A 22,300-nucleotide genomic window follows, 5' to 3' on the forward strand; every position below is an offset into this window, starting at 1 on the left:
ACAAATGTGGGGGCGGGGCTTCCTTCGCATAATGATTAAGCTGTCTGCGTTTTTATTGGCGCAAAACCACCAACACTTACGTGACGTCACACGAGAGGGAATTTTCAAAAACTGAAGAAGCTCATCGAACTTAAGGGGAAAGATAAACAAAGGCAACATTAAAAATGCAAAGACCTGCGTAAGTACAATACTATTATGTAACGTTTTCATTCGTTAACAATTGTGGTTGTATTCGTAAGGAGTTTAATAACGATAGCGAACAAGATAGCCAGCAGTTAGCATTTTAGCCTTCTAGCTAACCTGCATTGATAACTAACTAGCCACAATGGCGTTATATTTAAGTATCATGTCGAATGTAATGTTCGCCAGTTTAGCAAGCTACTCCAACATAATGCATAGACGTTAGCCAACACAATACATTGAGACGCCAGTTTGCGAGGTTGACTTGAACATGTATACTTTTCTGAAGGGTGGGCTGATTTTGTAGCTAGCAGATCCGACCCGCTTGCTTACAGCTGCACCAGGGTCGGTCTGACAGGCTAACTGTGTAGCTTAATGCACTAGGAAACAGTGCAAGCTATATCGGAACGGTACCTCAATGCAGGAATGAAGAAATACCTTGTATTCCGAATTGTCCCATATTCCCAATAGTTACACCGATAAGATTGAACAACGGTTAGTTTTAAGTAAACTGCCATCTGTCCTAATGCTAGCTAGTAGTAACCACATCGGCCATTATGGAATGGCATGTCAAGTTGAACAAGAAAGGAGTTGATTGGCTGACACTGCCAGTCCAAAATGACTGCTGTGGAAAATGACTGCTGTGGATATCAGATTGTCACAAAGTGCTGTACAGAAACCCAGCCTAAAACCCCAAACAGCAAGCCATGCAGATGTAGAAGCAGTGGCTAGGAAAAACTCCCTAGAAAGGCCAAAACCTAATGAAGAAACCTAGAGAGGGAACCGGCTGTACCTGGTGGAGATTATAACAGAACAGTTGTAAACTTGTTCTCAACCGGCCTACCTGGTTAAATAAAGGTTATTAAAAAAAATACAATAATCTCTAGCGCTCCTGTTGTCTCTAGAGTGTTGATAACAGCAGGTCTGGGACAGGTCAGAGTTCCATAGCCGCAGGCAGAACAGTTGAAACTGGAGCAGCAGCATGACCAGGTGGACTGGGGACAAATCAACGTTTATTTGTCACGTGTGCAGAATACAACCGGTGTAGACTGTTGATGATTTACTTACAGGAGAGTTGAGACCAAATCATGGACGCTGGACAGAGTGGATTTCAGTTGTAACAAAAAGGCAGTTTGAGTCAAAAGATATCTCGTCCTGCAGTTTTAACATGCACGGACCTGATTCATATAACTCAAAATGGAGTTAGCTGAAAAAGGGCTTAGACAAAGGTTACAACAGTTTTTATACATAGAATGATGTAGGTGGAGTCTTGTTGTGTCGCCTTCTGAATGGTCCCGAAGGGTTGGAGACGGATCTGCTCCAGCCAGAGCAGGAGCCCCCATGGTGCACAGCAGAATCTTCTGCTCTGGGCACCCGGCCAGTAGAGGGGGGATGGAGTGTGTGTGTGTTTATGCAAGAAGGTATTTGTGTGTCAGGGGATCGTGAGGTAGGGAGAACTGAGAGGGGCAGTTTAAGGTTGGGGGTAGGGTGCTTCCTGTTTGGACAGGGGTGCGTGCAATGACTTGAGTCAAGCGGATAAGTTTGGCGCTGTATAATATATGAGCTATGTGTATGAATATATGTATATATGACAAGACCCTACAGTGAAATGCTTACTTAGAGGCTCTAACCAATAGTGCAAAAAATTTATTGAACAATAGGTAAGTAAAGAAATAAAACAACAGTAAATAGACAGGCTATATACAGTAGCGAGGCTACATACAGACACCGGTTAGTCAGGCTAATTGAGGTAGTATGTAGTTATGGTTAAAGTGCCTATGCATATATAATGAACAGAGAGTAGCAGTACGTAAAAGAGGGGTTGGTGGGTGGCGGGACACAATGCAGATAGCCTGGTTAGCCAATGTGCGGGAGCACTGGTTGGTCGGCCCAATTGAGGTAGTATGTACATGAATGTATAGTTAACGTGACTATGCATATATGATAAACAGAGTAGCAGCAGTGTAAAAAGAGGGGTTGGGGGCAAACAACGCAAATAGTCCGGGTAGCCATTTGATTACCTGTTCAGGAGTCTTATGGCTTGGGGGTAAACACTGTTGAGAAGCCTTTTTGTCCTAGAGAACAGTCTATGGCTGGGGTCTTTGACAATTCTTAGGGCCTTCCTCAGACACAGCCTGGTGTAGAGGTCCTGGATGGCAGGCAGCTTAGCCCCAGTGATGTACTGGGCTGTACACACTACCCTCTGTAGTGCCTTGCGGTCAGAGACCGAGCAATTGCCGTACCAGGCAGTGATCCAACCAGTCAGGATGCTCTCAATGTTGCAGCTGTAGAACCTTTTTGAGGATCTCAGGACCCATGCCAAATCTTTTTAGTTTCCTGAGGGGTAATAGGCTTTGTAGTGCCCTCTTCACAACTGTCTTGGTGTGTTTGGACCATTCTAGTTTGTTGATGTCGACACCAAGGAACATGAAGCTCTCAACCTGCTCCACTACAGCCCCATCGACGAGAATGGGGACGTGCTTGGTCCTCATTTTCCTGTAGTCCACAATAATCTCCTTAGTCTTGGTTACATTGAGGGATAGGTTGTTATTCTGGCACCACCTGGCCAGGTCTCTGACAGCAAGGAGTCATCAGGCCAGGTAGTCCTGAGGCATGGTCCTAGGGCTGAGGTACTCCGAGAGAGGATTAGAGAGAGCACACTTAAATTCAGACAGGAGAAATACTCCAGATATAACAGACTGACCCTAGCCCCCCGACACATAAACTATTGCAGCATAAATATGGGAGGCTGAGACCGGAGGGGTCGGGAGACACTGTGGCCCCGTCCGATACCCACGGGCTCGGCCAAACAGGCAGGATATAACCCCTCCCACTTTGACAAGGCACAGCCCCCACACCACTAAGGTTTGATGCAGAGAATCCCAGTGGAGAGAGGGGAGCTGGCCAGACAGACACCAAGTTCGGTTCGTTGCTCCAGTTCTTTTCTGTTCACCTTCGCTCCTGGGCCAGACTACACTCAGTCATAGGACCTACTGAAGAGGTGAGTCTTCAATAACGACTTAAAGGTTGAGACGGAGTCTGTGTCTCTCACAATGAATAGGCAGACCATTCCATAAAAATGGATCTCTATAGGAGAAAGCCCTGCCTCCAGCTGTTTGCTTAGATGTTCTAGGGACAGTAGGGAGGCCTGCGTCTTGTGACTGTGTGGCAGGACCAAATCGGAAAGATAGGTAGGAGCAAGCCCATGTACTGCTTTGTAGGTTAGCAGTAAAACCTTGAAATCAGCCCTTGCCTTAACAGGAAGCCAGGGTAGAGAGGCTTAGCACTGGAGTAATATGATCACGTTTTTTGGTTCTAGTCAAGATTCTAGCAGCTGTGTTTAGCACTAACTGAAATGTTAATCTACACAGGAACCCTGTCTGACCCTAGTGCAGCTGTAAGCAAGCGGGTCGGATCTGCTGTCTTCTGGATTTGTAGCTAACTATGTGTTTAGTTATGCTAGCCATGTCTTGTTGCAGTGTTTTGTTTTTTCAGCCACTTTCTCTGAGTCCATCACTGTGTAAATGTACTGTAGCTACTCAAACTCTAAATGCCCCTCATTAATTTCACAGAAAGGGCAAAACTCCACGGAGGCCACCCCTGAAGAAAACATCCCACACACAAAAAGACCCAGTTGGTGTAAGTTGGTCACTGTCAGCTGTCACCTCAATTAATAGTTACTAAAAGCAAGTTGATAATGACTAAATAATGTATACGTAGCTAATGAATGACACGTCTTACAGTGTGGTGATTTGCTGTGTGCAGGTGTACTGCCGTATCCGCCCTTTAGGAGCTACAGATGAGGAGTGTTGTATTGAAATGATCAGCAGCACCACCATTCAGCTGCATGCTCCTGATGGCATCAAAGCCAACCGCAATGGGGAATACAAAGAGGTACAGGTGTAACACTACATTACATCTCTCTCTATGATGCGTCTTTCTGTGTCATCTCATAATGAACGTGTTCTTTCATAGACTGTCTCTCTATGATGTCATCTCATAATGGTGTTTTCTTTCATAGACCGCCTCTCTATGATGTCATCTCATAATGAACGTGTTTTCTTTCATAGACCATCTCTATGATGTCATCTCTTAATGAACGTGTTCTTTCAGACTCTCTCTCTATGATGTCATCTCATAATGAACATGTTCTTTCAGACTCTCTCTCTCTATGATGTCATCTCATCATGAACGTGTTCTTTCAGGCTCTCTATCTCTATGTTGTCATCTTATGAATGTGCTTTCTTTCACAGACCGACTCCCTCTATGATGTCATCTCATAATGAACGTGCTTTCTTTCACAGACTCAGTACTCCTTTAAAAAAGTGTTTGGAATTCAAACCTCCCAAATAGAGTTGTTTGAGGATGTTGCCAAACCACTTGTGGATGACCTCATTCACTGCAAGAATGGTAAGTGAGCGAAACTGCTCATTTTTTTTTAATAACGCACACGTTTTTAAAGTATTCGTTTTCGACAGGGTGTTGAGCGTTGATTTTTGTTTTTCTTTGCTGTCCATAGGATTGCTTTTCACTTATGGCGTCACAGGCAGTGGAAAGACGTTTACCATGACAGGCTCTCCTGGAGAAGGTGGTCTCCTCCCCCGCTCTCTGGACATGCTATTCAACAGCATCGGCCCATTACAGGCCAAGAGATTTGTAAGACTTATTTTCTGTCATATCTCTGGGTGTACAACTCTGTTCCTACAGAGCATCATTGTATGCTTTTGTCCTTGTCTTTTCATCAGAGATGTATACATTGAACTGAATGTGTTGGTGCATTAGCCAATCAAGTGCTTGTGAGAGACTTAACTTTGAGTTGGCCTTTTTATTCAACAGCAAATATGTGCAAAAAAGCCAATATTATTTTACTATTTGAATTTCAGGTTCTCCACATGTTAAATTGAGCGCTAATCCCTATACGTCTAGCTTTCAAATGTTCAATCTCGCAGGTGTTTAGGACAGACGACAAGAATGGCATGGAGATCCAAGGTCAGGTGGACGCTCTCCTGGAGAGACAGAAGAGAGAATCAAATCAACAGTCCACCGTGCCCAAAACACCGTCCTCAAAGTATGCATGGGTTTTATAAGCCAAACATGTTTCCTGCACACATTTGTGATCACCCTCAGATGTAAATAGATGCTAGGTTATTGACATCTTTCATGCATTGATTTTAGTGTTTCAGAGACTATTTGGATGACATAAAGACAACCTGTTGAAATGATATTGGAAATGGCATTTTCTTGATTGTTGAAATTGGTTTGAGACTGAGGTTTTGTGTTGGTTCTGTCCTTAAGGCAAAAACCTGACCCAGAGTTCGCAGACATGATCAGTCCAGAGGAGGCTTGCAAATGTGAGGGAGTTGACGAGGACAGCTGCTACAGTGTGTTTGTATCCTACATAGAAATATACAATAACTACATCTACGATCTGCTGGAAGACACGCCAATAGACCCCATACGACCCAAGTAAGTCCAGGCTTTGTGTTACCAGTAGTTATGTATTTTTGTGTAATTGAATTAAAAAGATATGTAAAGGGAGACCAGTAAATCATTCTGCCAGAGTGTTCCTTCCTGTCATTTGTATCTTCTACAGTTAATTTTAGTGTTCAGAATGCACCAGTCAATGTAAGATGTATTGTAGGTTGGAGATGTGAAATGTTTTGTGTTTTGTTAGGCGACCCGGTGGAGGCACACCTCTACAGAACCCTGAGTTGATGTACGTGGTCAGTGTGAAACTAGCCTGGGACCACACTGATCAACTAGCTTTGTTTCACCTTTGAAGCAGTTTCATATATCTGGTCCCAGGCTAAGTGTATATAGTTTATACGTAGAAAAACATGGCAGAATTATCTAGCCATCATCCCTCCACTACATGCCCTCCCAATATAGTGACCCTGTGTATAATGTGTATGGTACCATCATCCCTCCACTACATCCCCTCCCAATGTCGGGACCCTGTGTATAATGTGTATGGTACCATCATCCCCTCCCAATCTAGAACCCTGCATGTAATACGTATGGTACCATCATCCCCTCCCAATCTAGAACCCTGCATATAATGCGTATGGTACCATCATCCCCTCCCAATCTAGAACCCTGCATATAATGTGTATGGTACCATCATCCCCTCCCAATCTAGAACCCTGCGTGTAATGCGTATGGTACCATCATCCCCTCCCAATCTAGAACCCTGCATATAATGCGTATGGTACCATCATCCCCTCCCAATCTAGAACCCTGCATATAATGTGTATGGTACCATCATCCCCTCCCAATCTAGAACCCTGCGTGTAATGCGTATGGTATGTGGTGTTATTATATAGTATATACATTTAAACATGTAGTATTGCTTTTATCCCTCTGTCTCTGGTTGCCTTTGTAGAGGTAGTGTTTTTAACCTCTGCTGATTATCATGAGATTGGTGTTAACACGTCCTTGAATGGCTGTGGGGAAACTGATCTGTGCTGCGGCTGGGAAGCTTGACATAATGCATGTCTTTTACCCCTTGACTGTTTTGAACAGTCATAACCGTTGTTTTAACATCGTCATGTTGACTTTTTGCTTGTGGTTATAGTCTGGTTTATTTGTTGTAGGCTGTGTGGTGGTTAACCGTATTGTTGCTCTCCACGGTTGCAGACCGCCTCAATCAAAGATTTTACGTGAGGACCAGAACCACAACATGTATGTGTCGGGATGCACAGAGGTCGAGGTGAAGTCCACAGAGGAAGCCTTCGAAGTGTTTTGGCGGGGTGAGTGGGATTTTAGTCATTTCTTTTGAAGGAAAACTCTTTTTCCCCTCTGTATTAGTCTACAGTATTTACTTCTGTCCAGGCCAAAAGAAAAGGAGGATTGCCGATACTCAGCTGAACCGCGAGTCCAGTCGCTCTCACAGTGTGTTCATTGTCAAACTGGCACAAGCTCCGCTGGACGCAGATGGAGACCACATTCTGCAGGTGACTTGAACCTTGCATCTTTATATCTTGCATACAGTTCTTCATATAGAAATGAAGACAAAATCCACTACCTTGACCCAGGGATGGAACAAGGATTTTGGGCACTGGCCAGCCAGGCTAGTACACCACATTTCTTTTAGTAGCCTGGGTTTAATATCTGTGCCATGCGATATCTGAAAATACAAAATGTCACTAGCCGGGAAGCTAGTTGGGAAAATGTTCTACCAGCCTGGTGTGACCAGTACTTGCCTGGGCTCAGTGGCTTGGCGTACTCTCCATCCCTGCCTTGACCTAACCTTAAGATAACAAACATCCTTTAATTACTATGTGAGCTAGCACAATATATATATGTTGCTCCGTCACTAATAGACGCTGTGTTAGCTTATGTATGTTTCACTAGAAGACCCAATGCAGAGCAGGCATGCTAACAGCTATCACTGGACCACATGGACGTCAACCAGTGCTAGCCTCTGATAGCCTGGCTGTGTTACAGGACAAGAACCAGGTGACTGTTAGCCAGCTGTGTCTGGTGGACCTGGCAGGGAGTGAACGCACCAGCAGGACTAAAGCAGAGGGCAGCCGCCTCCGGGAAGCAGGTGAGCTGACAACGTAGGACCCATAGAAAAATCCTTTACTTTTCTGTTTGTCTAACAGCATCACTGACTTAGCCTGGGGACCAGTCTGTTTAGCTGACATTCTGTTTGTCTAACAGCACCACTGACCTAGCCTGGGGACCAGTCTGTTTAGCTAACATTCTGTTTGTCTAACAGCACCACTGACCTAGCCTGGGGACCAGTCTGTTTAGCTCACATTCTGTTTGTCTAACAGCATCACTGACCTAGCCTGGGGAACAGTCTGTTCAGCTTACATTCTGTTTGTCTAACAGCATCACTGACCTAGCCTGGAGACCAGTCTGTTTAGCTAACATTCTGTTTGTCTAACAGCACCACTGACCTAGCCTGGGGACCAGTCTGTTTAGCTAACATTCTGTTTGTCTAACAGCACTACTGACCTAGCCTGGGGACCAGTCTGTTTAGCTAACATTCCACTCCTTGTGCTCTGTGTCATATGCCACATGTTTAGCATGACAGGAGTGGAATCATGGCTAAACAGACGGGTACCCAGACTAGTACTGACCTACTGACTTCACAACATGCACCCATCTTTACCTGCCATCTCCACTCTTTCCCCAGGCAACATCAACCAGTCCCTGATGACCTTACGCACCTGTATAGAAGTCCTCCGAGAGAACCAGATGTGTGGAACAAATCGGGTTGGTCATTTTGAATGAATCTCTGTGTACTTGATAAAACTGTAGACCAGATGAGTCGAGCACTGATATTATGTCATAAAGTAACACAATGATACTGTGTTTTTGTTTCAGATGGTTCCTTACAGAGACTCTAAAGTCACTCATCTGTTCAAGAACTATTTTGACGGTGAAGGGAAAGTCCGCATGGTTGTGTGTGTCAACCCTAAAGCTGACGACTATGAAGAAACCATGGTAACTGATCTGAGTTAGAGCCCAATAACAGCCCCAAGAAACCATGGTAACTGATCTGAGTTAGATCCCAATAACAGCCCCAAGAAACCACGGTAACTGATCTGAGTTAGATCCCAATAACAGCCCCAAGAAACCATGGTAACTGATCTGAGTTAGATCCCAATAACAGCCCTAAGAAACCACGGTAACTGATCTGAGTTAGATCCCAATAACAGCCCTAAGAAACCACGGTAACTGATCTGAGTTAGATCCCAATAACAGCCCTAAGTAAGGGAAATATCAACCGGACGTAACCGTGTGTGTGTTCTTCAGTTGGTCATGCGCTTTGCGGAGTTGACCCAGGAGGTTGAGGTGGCGCGGCCGGTGGACAGGCCCATTTGCAGCCTGGCGGCGGGGCGGAGACACCGGAACCAGGCCTTCAGAGACGAGTTGTCACGACGCCAGGAGGAGCGCCCTGGGGGATCCAACAACACCGGTATGTACACACACATAATCACACACAGAGATATATCTAGCTAGCTAGCTACAAAGCAGGAGGGCTTTCACATCTCATTTTAAAGCATCTGATTGTACATGGGTCATGTTAGAACTGTCCAATGTGACCACCACCTCAGCCAGCACTAATGTTAAGTCAAGTTAATCTGTTCTTCACTGATCTTCCAGAGGATGGCTCGGTGCTGAACCAGCTCCTGGACAGCCTGCCGGCCCTGCCTGCCTGTGAGTTGGTGGACCCCACCGATGAGCAGATCCTGCCCCGCCTCATAGAGGTGCTGGAGAGGAGGCACCGCATCCGCCAGATGATCACTGAGCAGTACACCAGAACTGGTACGGACCAGGCCACTATAGACCTAAATTAAGGGTATTTTGTCAGTACAGGACCTCTATTTATTTTAAATGTATGTACTGTAGTTCTGTTGTCTGTTAATGTTCTGTGTTGACTCCAGGAAGAGTAGCTGCTGCTTCAGCAACGTCTTAAGGGCTTTAGAGCTGCACATTTAGTCTCCTATCGTTTGAAATGTCATAGACGTCCTCTGTTTAAATGAATCATTGTCTTTTGATGTTTATCTGGCTTTTCTTGGGGCATGTTTTGCTATACGTACATGTTTAGTTAGTGTCTACCTTTAGTGGACAAGAGTAAAGTTACATTTGTACCAATGGATTCATTTCCATTCCTTTCCCCCCTTACCAACAGCCAACACGCTGAAATCCATGCTCCAGGAGTTTGATGGCCATCTGATGGCCAAGGAGAACTTTATCCATGAACAGCGGGGTAAACTAGGGGAGAAGGACAAGATCATGTTCAACCAGAAGAATGAGATGGATCGGCTGGAGAAGAAATCCAAAATGCTGGAATACAAGGTGTATTCAAGTCTCATTCCTCCATCTCTTCTCTCCTCTCCCCCACCTCGTTCTCACCCACCCCCCCGCCTCGTTCTCTCCTCCCCCCGCCTCTCCTCAGCTACATTTCACAGAAACCCATGCATTCGTACATCCTAATTGAACTCATTTAGAAAATGATCCTGAACTTTTTACATACCTTTTAATGCCTTATGCCCACCCCTCTCAGATTGACATTCTTCAGAAGACCACCAATATCTATGAGGGGGACAAGCGGTCGCTGCAGCAGGAGCTGGAGAGCCGTGAGCAGAGGCTGCAGCGGGAGCTGTCCGAGAGGAAGCGCATGGAGGCGCGCATGCAGGGCATGGTGTCTGACACCAAACACCAGTGGGAGAAGGAGTGTGTAAGTGGAGTGTTACCCTCCTCCCCCCCATCCCTCCCTCTAATCACTCAGCCCTCCCTCCACTCTTTCAATAGATCTGGTCACTAAGCTGCTAACTAACCCCAGACTGAGGTGGTCACTAACGCCAGACTGTGAGGTGGTCACTAACCCCAGACTGTGAGGTGGTCACTAACCCCAGACTGTGAGCTGGTCACTAACCCCAGACTGTGAGCTGGTCACTAATCCCAGACTGTGAGCGGGTCACTAATCCCAGACTGTGAGCTGGTCACTAATCCCAGACTGTGAGCTGGTCACTAATCCCAGACTGTGAGCTGGTCACTAATCCCAGACTGTGAGCTGGTCACTAATCCCAGACTGTGAGGGGGTCACTAACCCCAGACTGTGAGCTGGTCACTAATCCCAGACTGTGAGCTGGTCACTAATCCCAGACTGTGAGCTGGTCACTAATCCCAGACTGTGAGCTGGTCACTAATCCCAGACTGTGAGGGGGTCACTAATCCCAGACTGTGAGGGGGTCACTAACCCCAGACTGTGAGCTGGTCACTAATCCCAGACTGTGAGCTGGTCACTAACCCCAGACTGTGAGGTGGTCACTAACCCCAGACTGTGAGGTGGTCACTAACCCCAGACTGTGAGCTGGTCACTAATCCCAGACTGTGAGCTGGTCACTAATCCCAGACTGTGAGGGGGTCACTAATCCCAGACTGTGAGCTGGTCACTAATCCCAGACTGTGAGGGGGTCACTAACCCCAGACTGTGAGGGGGTCACTAACCCCAGACTGTGAGGGGGGTCACTAACCCCAGACTGTGAGGGGGGTCACTAACCCCAGACTGTGAGGGGGGTCACTAACCCCAGACTGTGAGGGGGGTCACTAACCCCAGACTGTGAGGGGGGTCACTAACCCCAGACTGTGAGGGGGGTCACTAACCCCAGACTGTGAGGGGGGTCACTAACCCCAGACTGTGAGGGGGGTCACTAACCCCAGACTGTGAGGGGGGTCACTAACCCCAGACTGTGAGGGGGGTCACTAACCCCAGACTGTGAGGGGGGGTCACTAACCCCAGACTGTGAGGGGGGGTCACTAACCCCAGACTGTGAGGGGGGTCACTAACCCCAGACTGTGAGGGGGGGTCACTAACCCCAGACTGTGAGGGGGGTCACTAACCCCAGACTGTGAGGGGGGTCACTAACCCCAGACTGTGAGGGGGGTCACTAACCCCAGACTGTGAGGGGGGGTCACTAACCCCAGACTGTGAGGGGGGTCACTAACCCCAGACTGTGAGGGGGGTCACTAACCCCAGACTGTGAGGGGGGGTCACTAACCCCAGACTGTGAGGGGGGGTCACTAACCCCAGACTGTGAGGGGGGGTCACTAACCCCAGACTGTGAGGGGGGTCACTAACCCCAGACTGTGAGGGGGGGTCACTAACCCCAGACTGTGAGGGGGGGTCACTAACCCCAGACTGTGAGGGGGGGTCACTAACCCCAGACTGTGAGGGGGGGGTCACTAACCCCAGACTGTGAGGGGGGGGTCACTAACCCCAGACTGTGAGGGGGGGGTCACTAACCCCAGACTGTGAGGGGGGGGTCACTAACCCCAGACTGTGAGGGGGGGGTCACTAACCCCAGACTGTGAGGGGGGGGTCACTAACCCCAGACTGTGAGGGGGGGGTCACTAACCCCAGACTGTGAGGGGGGGGTCACTAACCCCAGACTGTGAGGGGGGGGTCACTAACCCCAGACTGTGAGGGGGGGGTCACTAACCCCAGACTGTGAGGGGGGGGTCACTAACCCCAGACTGTGAGGGGGGGGTCACTAACCCCAGACTGTGAGGGGGGGGTCACTAACCCCAGACTGTGAGGGGGGGGTCACTAACCCCAGACTGTGAGGGGGGGGTCACTAACCCCAGACTGTGAGGGGGGGGTCACTAACCCCAGACTGTGAGGGGGGGGTCACTAACCCCAGACTGTGAGGGGGGGGTCACTAACCCCAGACTGTGAGGGGGGGGTCACTAACCCCAGACTGTGAGGGGGGGGTCACTAACCCCAGACTGTGAGGGGGGGGTCACTAACCCCAGACTGTGAGGGGGGGGTCACTAACCCCAGACTGTGAGGGGGGGGTCACTAACCCCAGACTGTGAGGGGGGGGTCACTAACCCCAGACTGTGAGGGGGGGGGTCACTAACCCCAGACTGTGAGGGGGGGGGTCACTAACCCCAGACTGTGAGGGGGGGGTCACTAACCCCAGACTGTGAGGGGGGGGTCACTAACCCCAGACTGTGAGGGGGGGGTCACTAACCCCAGACTGTGAGGGGGGGGTCACTAACCCCAGACTGTGAGGGGGGGGTCACTAACCCCAGACTGTGAGGGGGGGGTCACTAACCCCAGACTGTGAGGGGGGGGTCACTAACCCCAGACTGTGAGGGGGGGGTCACTAACCCCAGACTGTGAGGGGGGGGTCACTAACCCCAGACTGTGAGGGGGGGGTCACTAACCCCAGACTGTGAGGGGGGGGTCACTAACCCCAGACTGTGAGGGGGGGGTCACTAACCCCAGACTGTGAGGGGGGGGTCACTCACCCCAGACTGTGAGGGGGGGGTCACTAACCCCAGACTGTGAGGGGGGGGTCACTCACCCCAGACTGTGAGGGGGTCATAAACATAGTTGACGGTAGGTGTGGTGGTTATTGTAGTTCTACTTACATTTAGTTGAAGTTGTGTACTAGTTAACATTGGTCTTCCTCTTGCTACCTCAGGAGCGTCGTGTGAACGCCAAGCAGCTGGAGATGCAGAACAAGCTGTGGGTGAAGGATGAGAAGCTGAAGCAGCTGAAGGCCATCGTATCCGAGAGCAACAACAGCGCCACCTCAGAGCAGCAGCGTCCCCCACCACCCCCAGACAAGCCCCAGAGGAACTCCCGGGAGAAGGACCAGCCTCGCGCCCCTGAGAAGAGATCTCGCTCGCCACTGCCCGTGAGTTGTTACTGCATCGCTTTCTCCCTCTCGCATCTCTCCGTCTCCCCCTCGCTCTGTCATTCTCTCTCCATCTATAAATGATTGATTTGACGTTATTGTAGTGGATATTGACTGTGGAACTATTCTAATGTTGATGGACTGTTGTGTTGCATGGTGGGTTGAAGATGTATGAGTCTGTCTACTAAGCAGGTGCTGTGTCATCAGACCACATGTACTATTACTCTGCTCTCTCACCGTTACTGGCCACCTGCATGTGTTGTCCTCTGTTTCACGCTGCTGACATTTGTGACATTACAGTGTTCAGATAGACTTGTATGCTGTAGAACAGATATGATTTGTCTGTCATGTAGAATAGGGCATCGTGTTGGTTCTATTTGTTACAATGTTATCTACACTGTTGGAGATGCTACAGCCTTCATATAATACTCCCAGACTCCCTCCTGCTACCACCCCCAGGTCAGCACAGCTCAGTGCCACCCCCTCCCACCCTCCTCCTCTGCTGGTAGTCTCTCAGTAGCCTCCGTCATCTCTGAGTGGGAGCAGAGGTTCCCCATAGGTAGGGACCCTCCCGGGACACCCGGCGCGTACGGAACAGCGACCCCATACGGAAGCAGCAGTGTGGGCCGCAGGAGAGGCCAGCGATGGGCCCCTGAGACAGAGGCTCCGGGCCCCAGCCACACACATGGGCTAGACCTAGAGTCAAGCTCGAGGGTTAGTGTGTGTTAGAATTTCACTCTAAGGGACTGGTTTCCCAGACAAAGATGAAGCAATAGTCCTGCTTTTGGCTTAATCTGTGTCTTGGAAATCAGGAGGTAAACTTTAAGTAGCTGGATCTGCCGTGCTTGTAAACCCGGATAGAACTACACCCTAGACCCGAGGATAGAACTACACCCTAGACCCGAGGATAGAACTACACCCTAGGATGGAACTACACCCTACACCCTAGGATAGAACTACACCCTAGACCCGGATAGAACTACACCCTAGACCCGGATAGAACTACACACTACACCCTAGGATAGAACTAGACCCGGATAGAACTACACCCTAGACCCGGATAGAACTACACACTACACCCTAGGATAGAACTACACCCTAGGATAGAACTACACCCTACACCCTAGGATAGAACTACACCCTAGGATAGAACTACACCCTAGGATAGAACTACACCCTAGGATAGAACTACACCCTAGACCCTAGGATAGAACTACACCCTAGACCCGGATAGAACTACACCCTAGGATAGAACTACACCCTAGACCCGGATAGAACTACACCCTAGACCCGGATAGAACTACACCCTAGACCCGGATAGAACTACACCCTAGGATAGAACTACACCCTAGGATAGAACTACACCCTAGACCCGGATAGAACTACACCCTAGGATAGAACTACACCCGAGGATAGAACTACACCCGAGGATAGAACTACACCCGAGGATAGAACTACACCCGAGGATAGAACTACACCCGAGGATAGAACTACACCCGAGGATAGAACTACACCCTAGGATAGAACTACACCCTAGGATAGAACTACACCCTAGACCCGGATAGAACTACACCCTAGGATAGAACTACACCCTAGGATAGAACTACACCCTAGACCCGAGGATAGAACTACACCCTAGACCCGAGGATAGAACTAGACCCTAGGATAGAACTACACCCTACACCCTAGGATAGAACTACACCCTAGACCCGGATAGAACTACACACTACACCCTAGGATAGAACTACACCCTAGGATAGAACTACACCCTACACCCTAGGATAGAACTACACCCTAGGATAGAACTACACCCTAGGATAGAACTACACCCTAGGATAGAACTACACCCTAGGATAGAACTACACCCTAGGATAGAACTACACCCTAGGATAGAACTACACCCTAGGATAGAACTACACCCTAGACCCTAGGATAGAACTACACCCTAGGATAGAACTACACCCTAGGATAGAACTACACCCTAGGATAGAACTACACCCTAGACCCGGATAGAACTACACCCTAGACCCGGATAGAACTACACCCTAGACCCGGATAGAACTACACCCTAGGATAGAACTACACCCTAGACCCGGATAGAACTACACCCTAGGATAGAACTACACCCTAGACCCGGATAGAACTACACCCGAGGATAGAACTACACCCGAGGATAGAACTACACCCTAGACCCAGATAGAACTACACCCTAGGATAGAACTACACCCTAGGATAGAACTACACCCTAGGATAGAACTACACCCTAGGATAGAACTACACCCTAGACCCGGATAGAACTACACCCTAGGATAGAACTACACCCTAGGATAGAACTACACCCTAGACCCGGATAGAACTTCACCCTAGGATAGAACTACACCCTAGACCCGGATAGAACTACACCCGAGGATAGAACTACACCCGAGGATAGAACTACACCCTAGACCCGGATAGAACTACACCCTAGACCCGGATAGAACTACACCCGAGGATAGAACTACACCCTAGACCCAGATAGAACTACACCCTAGGATAGAACTACACCCTAGGATAGAACTACACCCTAGGATAGAACTACACCCTAGACCCGGATAGAACTACACCCTAGGATAGAACTACACCCTAGGATAGAACTACACCCTAGACCCGGCTAGAACTACACCCTAGGATAGAACTACACCCTAGACCCGGATAGAACTACACCCGAGGATAGAACTACACCCTAGGATAGAACTAGACCCGGATAGAACTGTAGCTGCTTGGTTTGTATACTTACCTACTGTACATGTGCTAGCTATTAGGACCAGGCTGATACCAGTATCGATACTCGTTAGTATCATGGCAAGAAAACTAAACACAATATTACCATATAGCAGGTTTTTAAAGGCCGAAGAGTTTGGTCTGTTTCGTGTTTTAATTTTTGCCATGGAAACAAAAAATTGCGACGCTGGTATCATCACAGTAGTTAGATCTGCTATGCTTGTAGTCCTGTAGGCTTTAATCTGTGTGTTCGTATGTGTGTAGATGTACCGTAGCTAGTTCTGCTATGCTTGTAGTCCTATAGGCTTTAATCTGTGTGTAGATGTACCGTAGCTAGTTCTGCTATGCTTGTAGTCCTATAGGCTTTAATCTGTGTGTAGATGTACCGTAGCTAGTTCTGCTATGCTTGTAGATCCTTAAATAATCAACCTGCAGAATTGCATCAATAGCTGCTTGATGTGTGTGTTTGGTTGTCTGTAATGGCCACCACAGGACTGATAACCAGGGTGTCCTCTCATCACATGTATCATCCTCCCATGTTATGTTACCATGTCCCCTAGTGCAGGCTGTATTATCTACAGTAGGCAACATTTTTCAGCACTTTCACATATACAATATTCACACATCTCCTCAGACTCTTTGTGTACCCCAGGAAGAGTAGCTGCTTAAGCTAACGGGGATCCTAATCAACTACCAAGTACTAATAATACTCTTATGAAACAATCCATTCATAATGCTGTAGATTGCTGCTGTAAAACTCATATCTCACCTGGTTTCAATCATAATGTTGGCAGCTAATGTGTATATACAGTGGCAAGAGAAAGTATGTGAAATACCTGGATTTCTGCATAAATTGATCATATATATACAACCGTCTGCTTTAACACAAACAATTATACTTTTCATTGAACACACTGTACACATTCACAGTGCAGGGTGGGAAAAGTATGTGAACCCTTGGATTTAATAACAGGTTGACCCTCCTTTGGAAGCAATAACCTCAACCAAATGTTTTCTGTAGTTGCAGATCAGACCTGCACAACGGTCAGGAGGAATTTTGGAACATTCCTCTTTACAAAACTGTTTCAGTTCAGAAATATTCTTGTGATGTCTGGTATGAACTGCTCTCTTGAGGTCATGCCACTGCATCTCAATCAAGTTGAGGTCAGGACTCTGACTGGGCCACTCCAGAAGGTGTATTTTCTTCTGTTGAAGTCATTCTGTTGTTGATTTACTTCTGTGTTTTGGGTCGTTGTCCTGTTGCATCACCCAACTTTTGTTGAGCTTCAATTGGCGGACAGACAGCCTTACATTCTCCTGCAACAAGTCTTGATAACTTGAGTTAATTGTTCTGTCTGATAGCAAGCTGTCCAGGCCCTGAAGCAGCAAAGCAGCCCCAAACCATGAGGCTCCCTTCACCATACTTAACAGTTGGGATGAGGTTTTCATGTTGCTGTGCATATTTTTTTCTCCACACATAGTGCTGTGTGTTCCTTCCAAACAACTTTAGTTTCATCTGTCCACAGAATATTTTGCCAGTAGCGCTGTGGAACATCCAGGTACTCTCTTGGACTCGTCAGATGTTAGCATGTTCCTGAGATTTCTGGAAGTCTTTAGCTGACACACTAGGATTCTTCTTAACCTCATTGAGTATTCTGCGCTGTGCTCTGGCAGTCATCTTTGCAGGGCTGCCACTCCTAGGGAGAGTAGCAACAGTGCTGAACTTTCTCCATTTATAGACATTTTGTCTTACCGTGGACTGATGAACATCAAGGCTTTTAGAGATACTTTTGTAACCCTTTCCAGCTTTATGCAGGTTAACAATTCTTAATCTTAGGTCTTCTGAGATCTCTTTTGTTCGAGGCATGGATCACATCAGGCAATGCTTCTTCTGAATAGCAAACTCTATTTTTTTTTTAAACTTTTTTTTATAGGGCAAGGCAGCTCTAACCAACATCTCATTGATTGGACTCCAGGTTAGCTGACTCCAATTTTGCTTTTGGAGAAGTCATTAGCCTAGGGGTTCACATACTTTTTCCAACCCTCACTGAATGTTTAAATGATGTATTCAATATAGACAAGAAAAAAACAATAGTTATTAGTTTAAGCACACTGTCTATTGTTGTGACTTAGATGAAGATCAGATCAAATTTGAAAACCAATTAATGCAGAAATCCAGGTAATTCCAAAGGGTTCACCTACTTGCCACTGTATATTGACTTACAGCATACTTGTCATTGCTCTTCTATTAGCCAAGCTTACAGGAAGGGTTTTTAGAAAATTATCTCCATATCTTTTATTTGAACCTCTATAGCATAGAGGATTGTCCAAAACCATGGGCTTTATGTTCTGCCAGCCCACTCTACCCACACTAACGCCTGTGTTCTGCCAGCCCACTCTACCCACACTAACGCCTGTGTTCTGCCAGCCCACTCTACCCACACTAACGCCTGTGTTCTGCCAGCCCACTCTACCCACACTAACACCTGTGTTCTGCCAGCCCACTCTACCCACACTAACACCTGTGTTCTGCCAGCCCACTCTACCCACACTAACGCCTGTGTTCTGCCAGCCCACTCTACCCACACTAATGCCTGTGTTCTGCCAGCCCACTCTACCCACACTAATGCCTGTGTTCTGCCAGCCCACTCTACCCACACTAACGCCTGTCGCCGGTCCGCCATAGACGCTGCTACTACTAACCCGATGGCCCTTAACACCACAACTGTCAATAATTCCCTGATTTTTGTATTTTCCTCACTGTTTTAAATGGGACCCACCAGACCACGGGGACACCGATTCGCCCGCACCACAGACGCTCACACTCAGCGGGTGGGCAGCGATGGGTAGATCACAAGCCACTCTCTAATTTGGATTTAGACACGGTGATGCAGCCAATCATACCCAATGCAATCAAAGTGTCAGCGGCCAGCGAGAAAGCTCTGTCTAAATGCCACAAGTATGTTCTCACGCATCAGGAGCTTGCCTCCGATGGGGAGATTCAGACCAAACTGATCAAGGTAAAAAAAAAAAAAAGGAAAAATCCATTTCCTCAATTGGTGTCTCTCTCTTGTTTCTGTCTCATATTTTAGACTTTTTCACCTTCTGGGTTTGAATCTTTCCCACTACTATTGAATGATCTGGCTACCTGAACAATGAGTCGTAGTAATGTTTCAAACAGAAATAGAGATTTGTACTGCTACCACCATGTACAGAGCAGTCGGAAAGTGTTCAGACCCCTACAGCCATGTACAGAGCATTCGGAAAGTGTTCAGACCCCTTGACTTTTTCCACATTTTGTTCCGTTACAACCTTATTCAAAAGTAGATTAAATAGTTTTCCCCCTCATCTATCTAGACACCATACCCCATAATGACAAAGCAAAAACAGGTTTCTGCAGATGTTTATTTTTTTCCGGATACATTTACATAAGTATTCAGACCCTTTACTCGGTACTTTGCACCTTTTTGGAAGCGATTGCACCCTCGTCTTCTTGGGTATGACGCTACAAACATCCCCACAACATGATGCTGCCACCACCATGCTTCACCGTAGGGAGGGTGCCAGGTTTCCTCCATATCTGACTCTTGGCATTCAGGCCAAAGAGTTCAATCTTGGTTTCATAAGAGCAGAGAATCTTGTTTCTCATGGTCTGAGAGTCCTTTAGGTGCATTTTGGCAAACTCCAAGCGGGCTGTCTTGTGCCTTCTACTGAGGAGTGGCTTCCGTCTGGCCACTCTATCATAGTCTGATTGGTGGAGTGCTGCAGAGATGGTTGTCCTCAGAGGAACTCTGGATCTTTTTCAGAGTTACCATCAGGTTCTTGGTCACCTCCTTGACAAAGGCTCTTCTCCCCCGATTGCTCAGTTTGAAGTCTTAGTGGTTCCAAACTTCACAGGTGTGTGTGCGCCTTTCCAAATCATGTCCAATCAATTGAATTTACAACAGGTGGACTCCAAGTTGTAGAAACATCTCAAGGATGATCAATGGAAACAAGATGCACCTGAGTTCAATTTTGAGTCTTGTAGCAAAGGGTCTGAATACTTATTTAAAATGTAATAAACTGTTCTTTGTCATTATGGGGTATTGTATTAGATTAGAATATTTAGAATTATTAGAATAAGGCTGTAACAAAATGTGGGGAAAGTTTTGAGGTCTGAATACTTACCGAATGCACTGTACCTGATTTACCTGTGGAGGGAAATGCATTTGTATCCCTCACTTTGAGTCTTTCTGCGTGGTACATCTCTTAATTTGATAGTTGTCTACCTCTTCAGGGAGACGTGTTCAGAACGAGAGGTGGAGGACAAGCCGTGCAGTTCACAGACATCGAAACGCTTCGTCAGGAATGCCCAACTGTTTCAAGGTATGCCCATTGGCCAACCCATCAGTTATTATGCAGGCACTTTGACAGATTGTGTGTAGCGTTGCAAACTTCTGGTAACTTTCCCAACATTTCTAGGTTTCCAGAAATCCTGTTTTCATGATTCCGTATTTTGTGCTTATTTCCAGGAATATTCCAAGTGGTATTTCTGGAGAACTTTTGCAACCCTATCAGAAATCATCTTCTGTTGAGATGAGGACATATTACCTCACTGTCTCCTCTTCTTGAAATAATAGTTGGCTATGTTTTTAGTGTAGGTCATTCAGAGTCCTGATGTGAATATTTTCTGTTCCATGAAGTCGTAAGAGGAGGTCATCGGGAGACGGTTCGGGACAACATAATGGGAACAAGATGGACTGGAACGACAGAGAGAACAGGGTAAGCTGTCCCCACTACTGTCCATCACTCATTCACCTCGGCTAGAGTAAAACGGCTATTAGATATTGTAATGATACCTACTCATAAAGGTATAAAATGTTTTCTCCCAACAGGCACCAGTGGCAAGCACAAGCTCAGCTCTTGGTCTCCAGAATGGCTATCAGAAGTGAGAATTTATATCACATTCCAGTAGGGATTTTGACTGACAACATTGCATGTTTTCATAGTATTGACTAATCAACTGCTGATGACAAATTACACTTCTTTTCTCCATCCCTTTCAGACGCAGGAAGTAGGAAGTAGGAACTGGACAGATCATCTTTTTCTATGCTGGAATTGTCTGTGTGCATTGGACTAGTGAACTTACCATCACTTTAAACTATGCATCTTGTTTCTTAAAGTCAAGCTTTTTATAGAACTGTTTTTCTAGACGGGTGATGATCACGACCTGAGTTGTATTTAATCATGACCGTCGCTTAAAAGGGACATTTTCAATTAGGTTTGTATTAGATTATTTAGGGAACTTGTTCTCTTATCACATTGAATAGTGTCATTGTATAGCTTACCACCTTCACCTATGAAACTTTCCTTCACTGTGTTTTTTTCACACCCAAAGACTATTTAGATGACAAAATGTAACTTTTTTTTTTTTTTTTTTTCCTTCTCAGTTTCAAGGTACTTGTTGTTGTATAATATTCAGACACATAATCTGCAGAAAATCAATGGTAGAAGGCTTTCTAGGTCAACAACCCCAATTGTATACTTTGCTAAAGCCTGCCGGTCAGTCTCTGTCTGACTGCAAAGACATGTATTTTTGAAGGAATGTACTATTTAAAAACTGGGAAAAAAATAAATCAAGAAATGAGAATTATCTTTAACCACCTTGTTTATATTACTGTATAACCATGTGAATGGCAGGTCTTGTTGGAGGTAGATGTAGCGCTGCAGGCCCCAAACAACATAATCAATTGAAACCAGTTGGCATCCAAAAAAGATTTGGTGTGACGACATGAGTACCAATCTATCAAATGTATTTTATTAAGGTATTATTTTAAAGTCAGCATGTTATGTTAGAGGGAACAGTGTTACACGCTACCTAATGTCCTAACCCAACCTTCCCCATCTTAACAGTGCCACTGCCAGACTCCTGTCTGAATAACTGCTGTCCTTGTAGTTCACATCCACTTATATTTGCCCCGGCCAGGCAGCCACAGGCACCAGCCTTTTTTAAATGGAATGGATCACTTTAAGACTTTGCTAAGCACGCAGTATGCTGTGCTAACAAACTGACATTTTTATGTGGCTGCCACTGTTTGCTTGACATTCTTCGGTCTGTTGACAGTTGATGAGAAATGCCAAACAGAAGCGCTCACTAGCAAGTCTGTATAGTTTGTGGGGCCCCTTGCTAAAGTCTTGTGCACTGCAGACGC

The 22,300-nt window shown here is 46.7% G+C and overlaps 1 protein-coding gene across 3 annotated transcripts; it reads left to right on the forward strand.

Moving 5' to 3' along the window:
- Positions 1–54: 54 nt before the first annotated feature.
- Positions 55–21,748, forward strand: LOC110506209 (kinesin-like protein KIF23). Of its 3 annotated transcripts, XM_090223065.1 has the most exons (23): positions 55–178; positions 3,753–3,819; positions 3,946–4,074; positions 4,485–4,590; positions 4,700–4,836; positions 5,130–5,248; positions 5,476–5,646; positions 6,817–6,929; positions 7,012–7,133; positions 7,627–7,729; positions 8,327–8,406; positions 8,518–8,637; positions 8,950–9,112; positions 9,301–9,462; positions 9,830–9,996; positions 10,205–10,378; positions 13,134–13,349; positions 13,809–14,063; positions 18,893–19,129; positions 20,386–20,474; positions 20,792–20,870; positions 20,984–21,036; positions 21,154–21,748. In XM_090223065.1, exons 1-23 carry the CDS (start codon positions 165–167, stop codon positions 21,164–21,166), a joined length of 2,889 nt encoding a protein of 962 aa, XP_090079191.1. In that variant the 5' UTR covers positions 55–164; the 3' UTR covers positions 21,167–21,748. The 3 variants fall into 3 exon arrangements, with proteins under 3 accessions (XP_090079191.1, XP_036819797.1, XP_090079192.1); XM_036963902.2 differs by lacking the exon at positions 13,809–14,063; XM_090223066.1 differs by lacking the exons at positions 13,809–14,063; positions 18,893–19,129.
- Positions 21,749–22,300: the final 552 nt, after the last annotated feature.

Source organism: Oncorhynchus mykiss, chromosome 26 (assembly GCF_057628025.1).
Source record: "Oncorhynchus mykiss isolate SJ-2025 chromosome 26, ASM5762802v1, whole genome shotgun sequence".
NCBI lineage: Eukaryota > Metazoa > Chordata > Actinopteri > Salmoniformes > Salmonidae > Oncorhynchus > Oncorhynchus mykiss.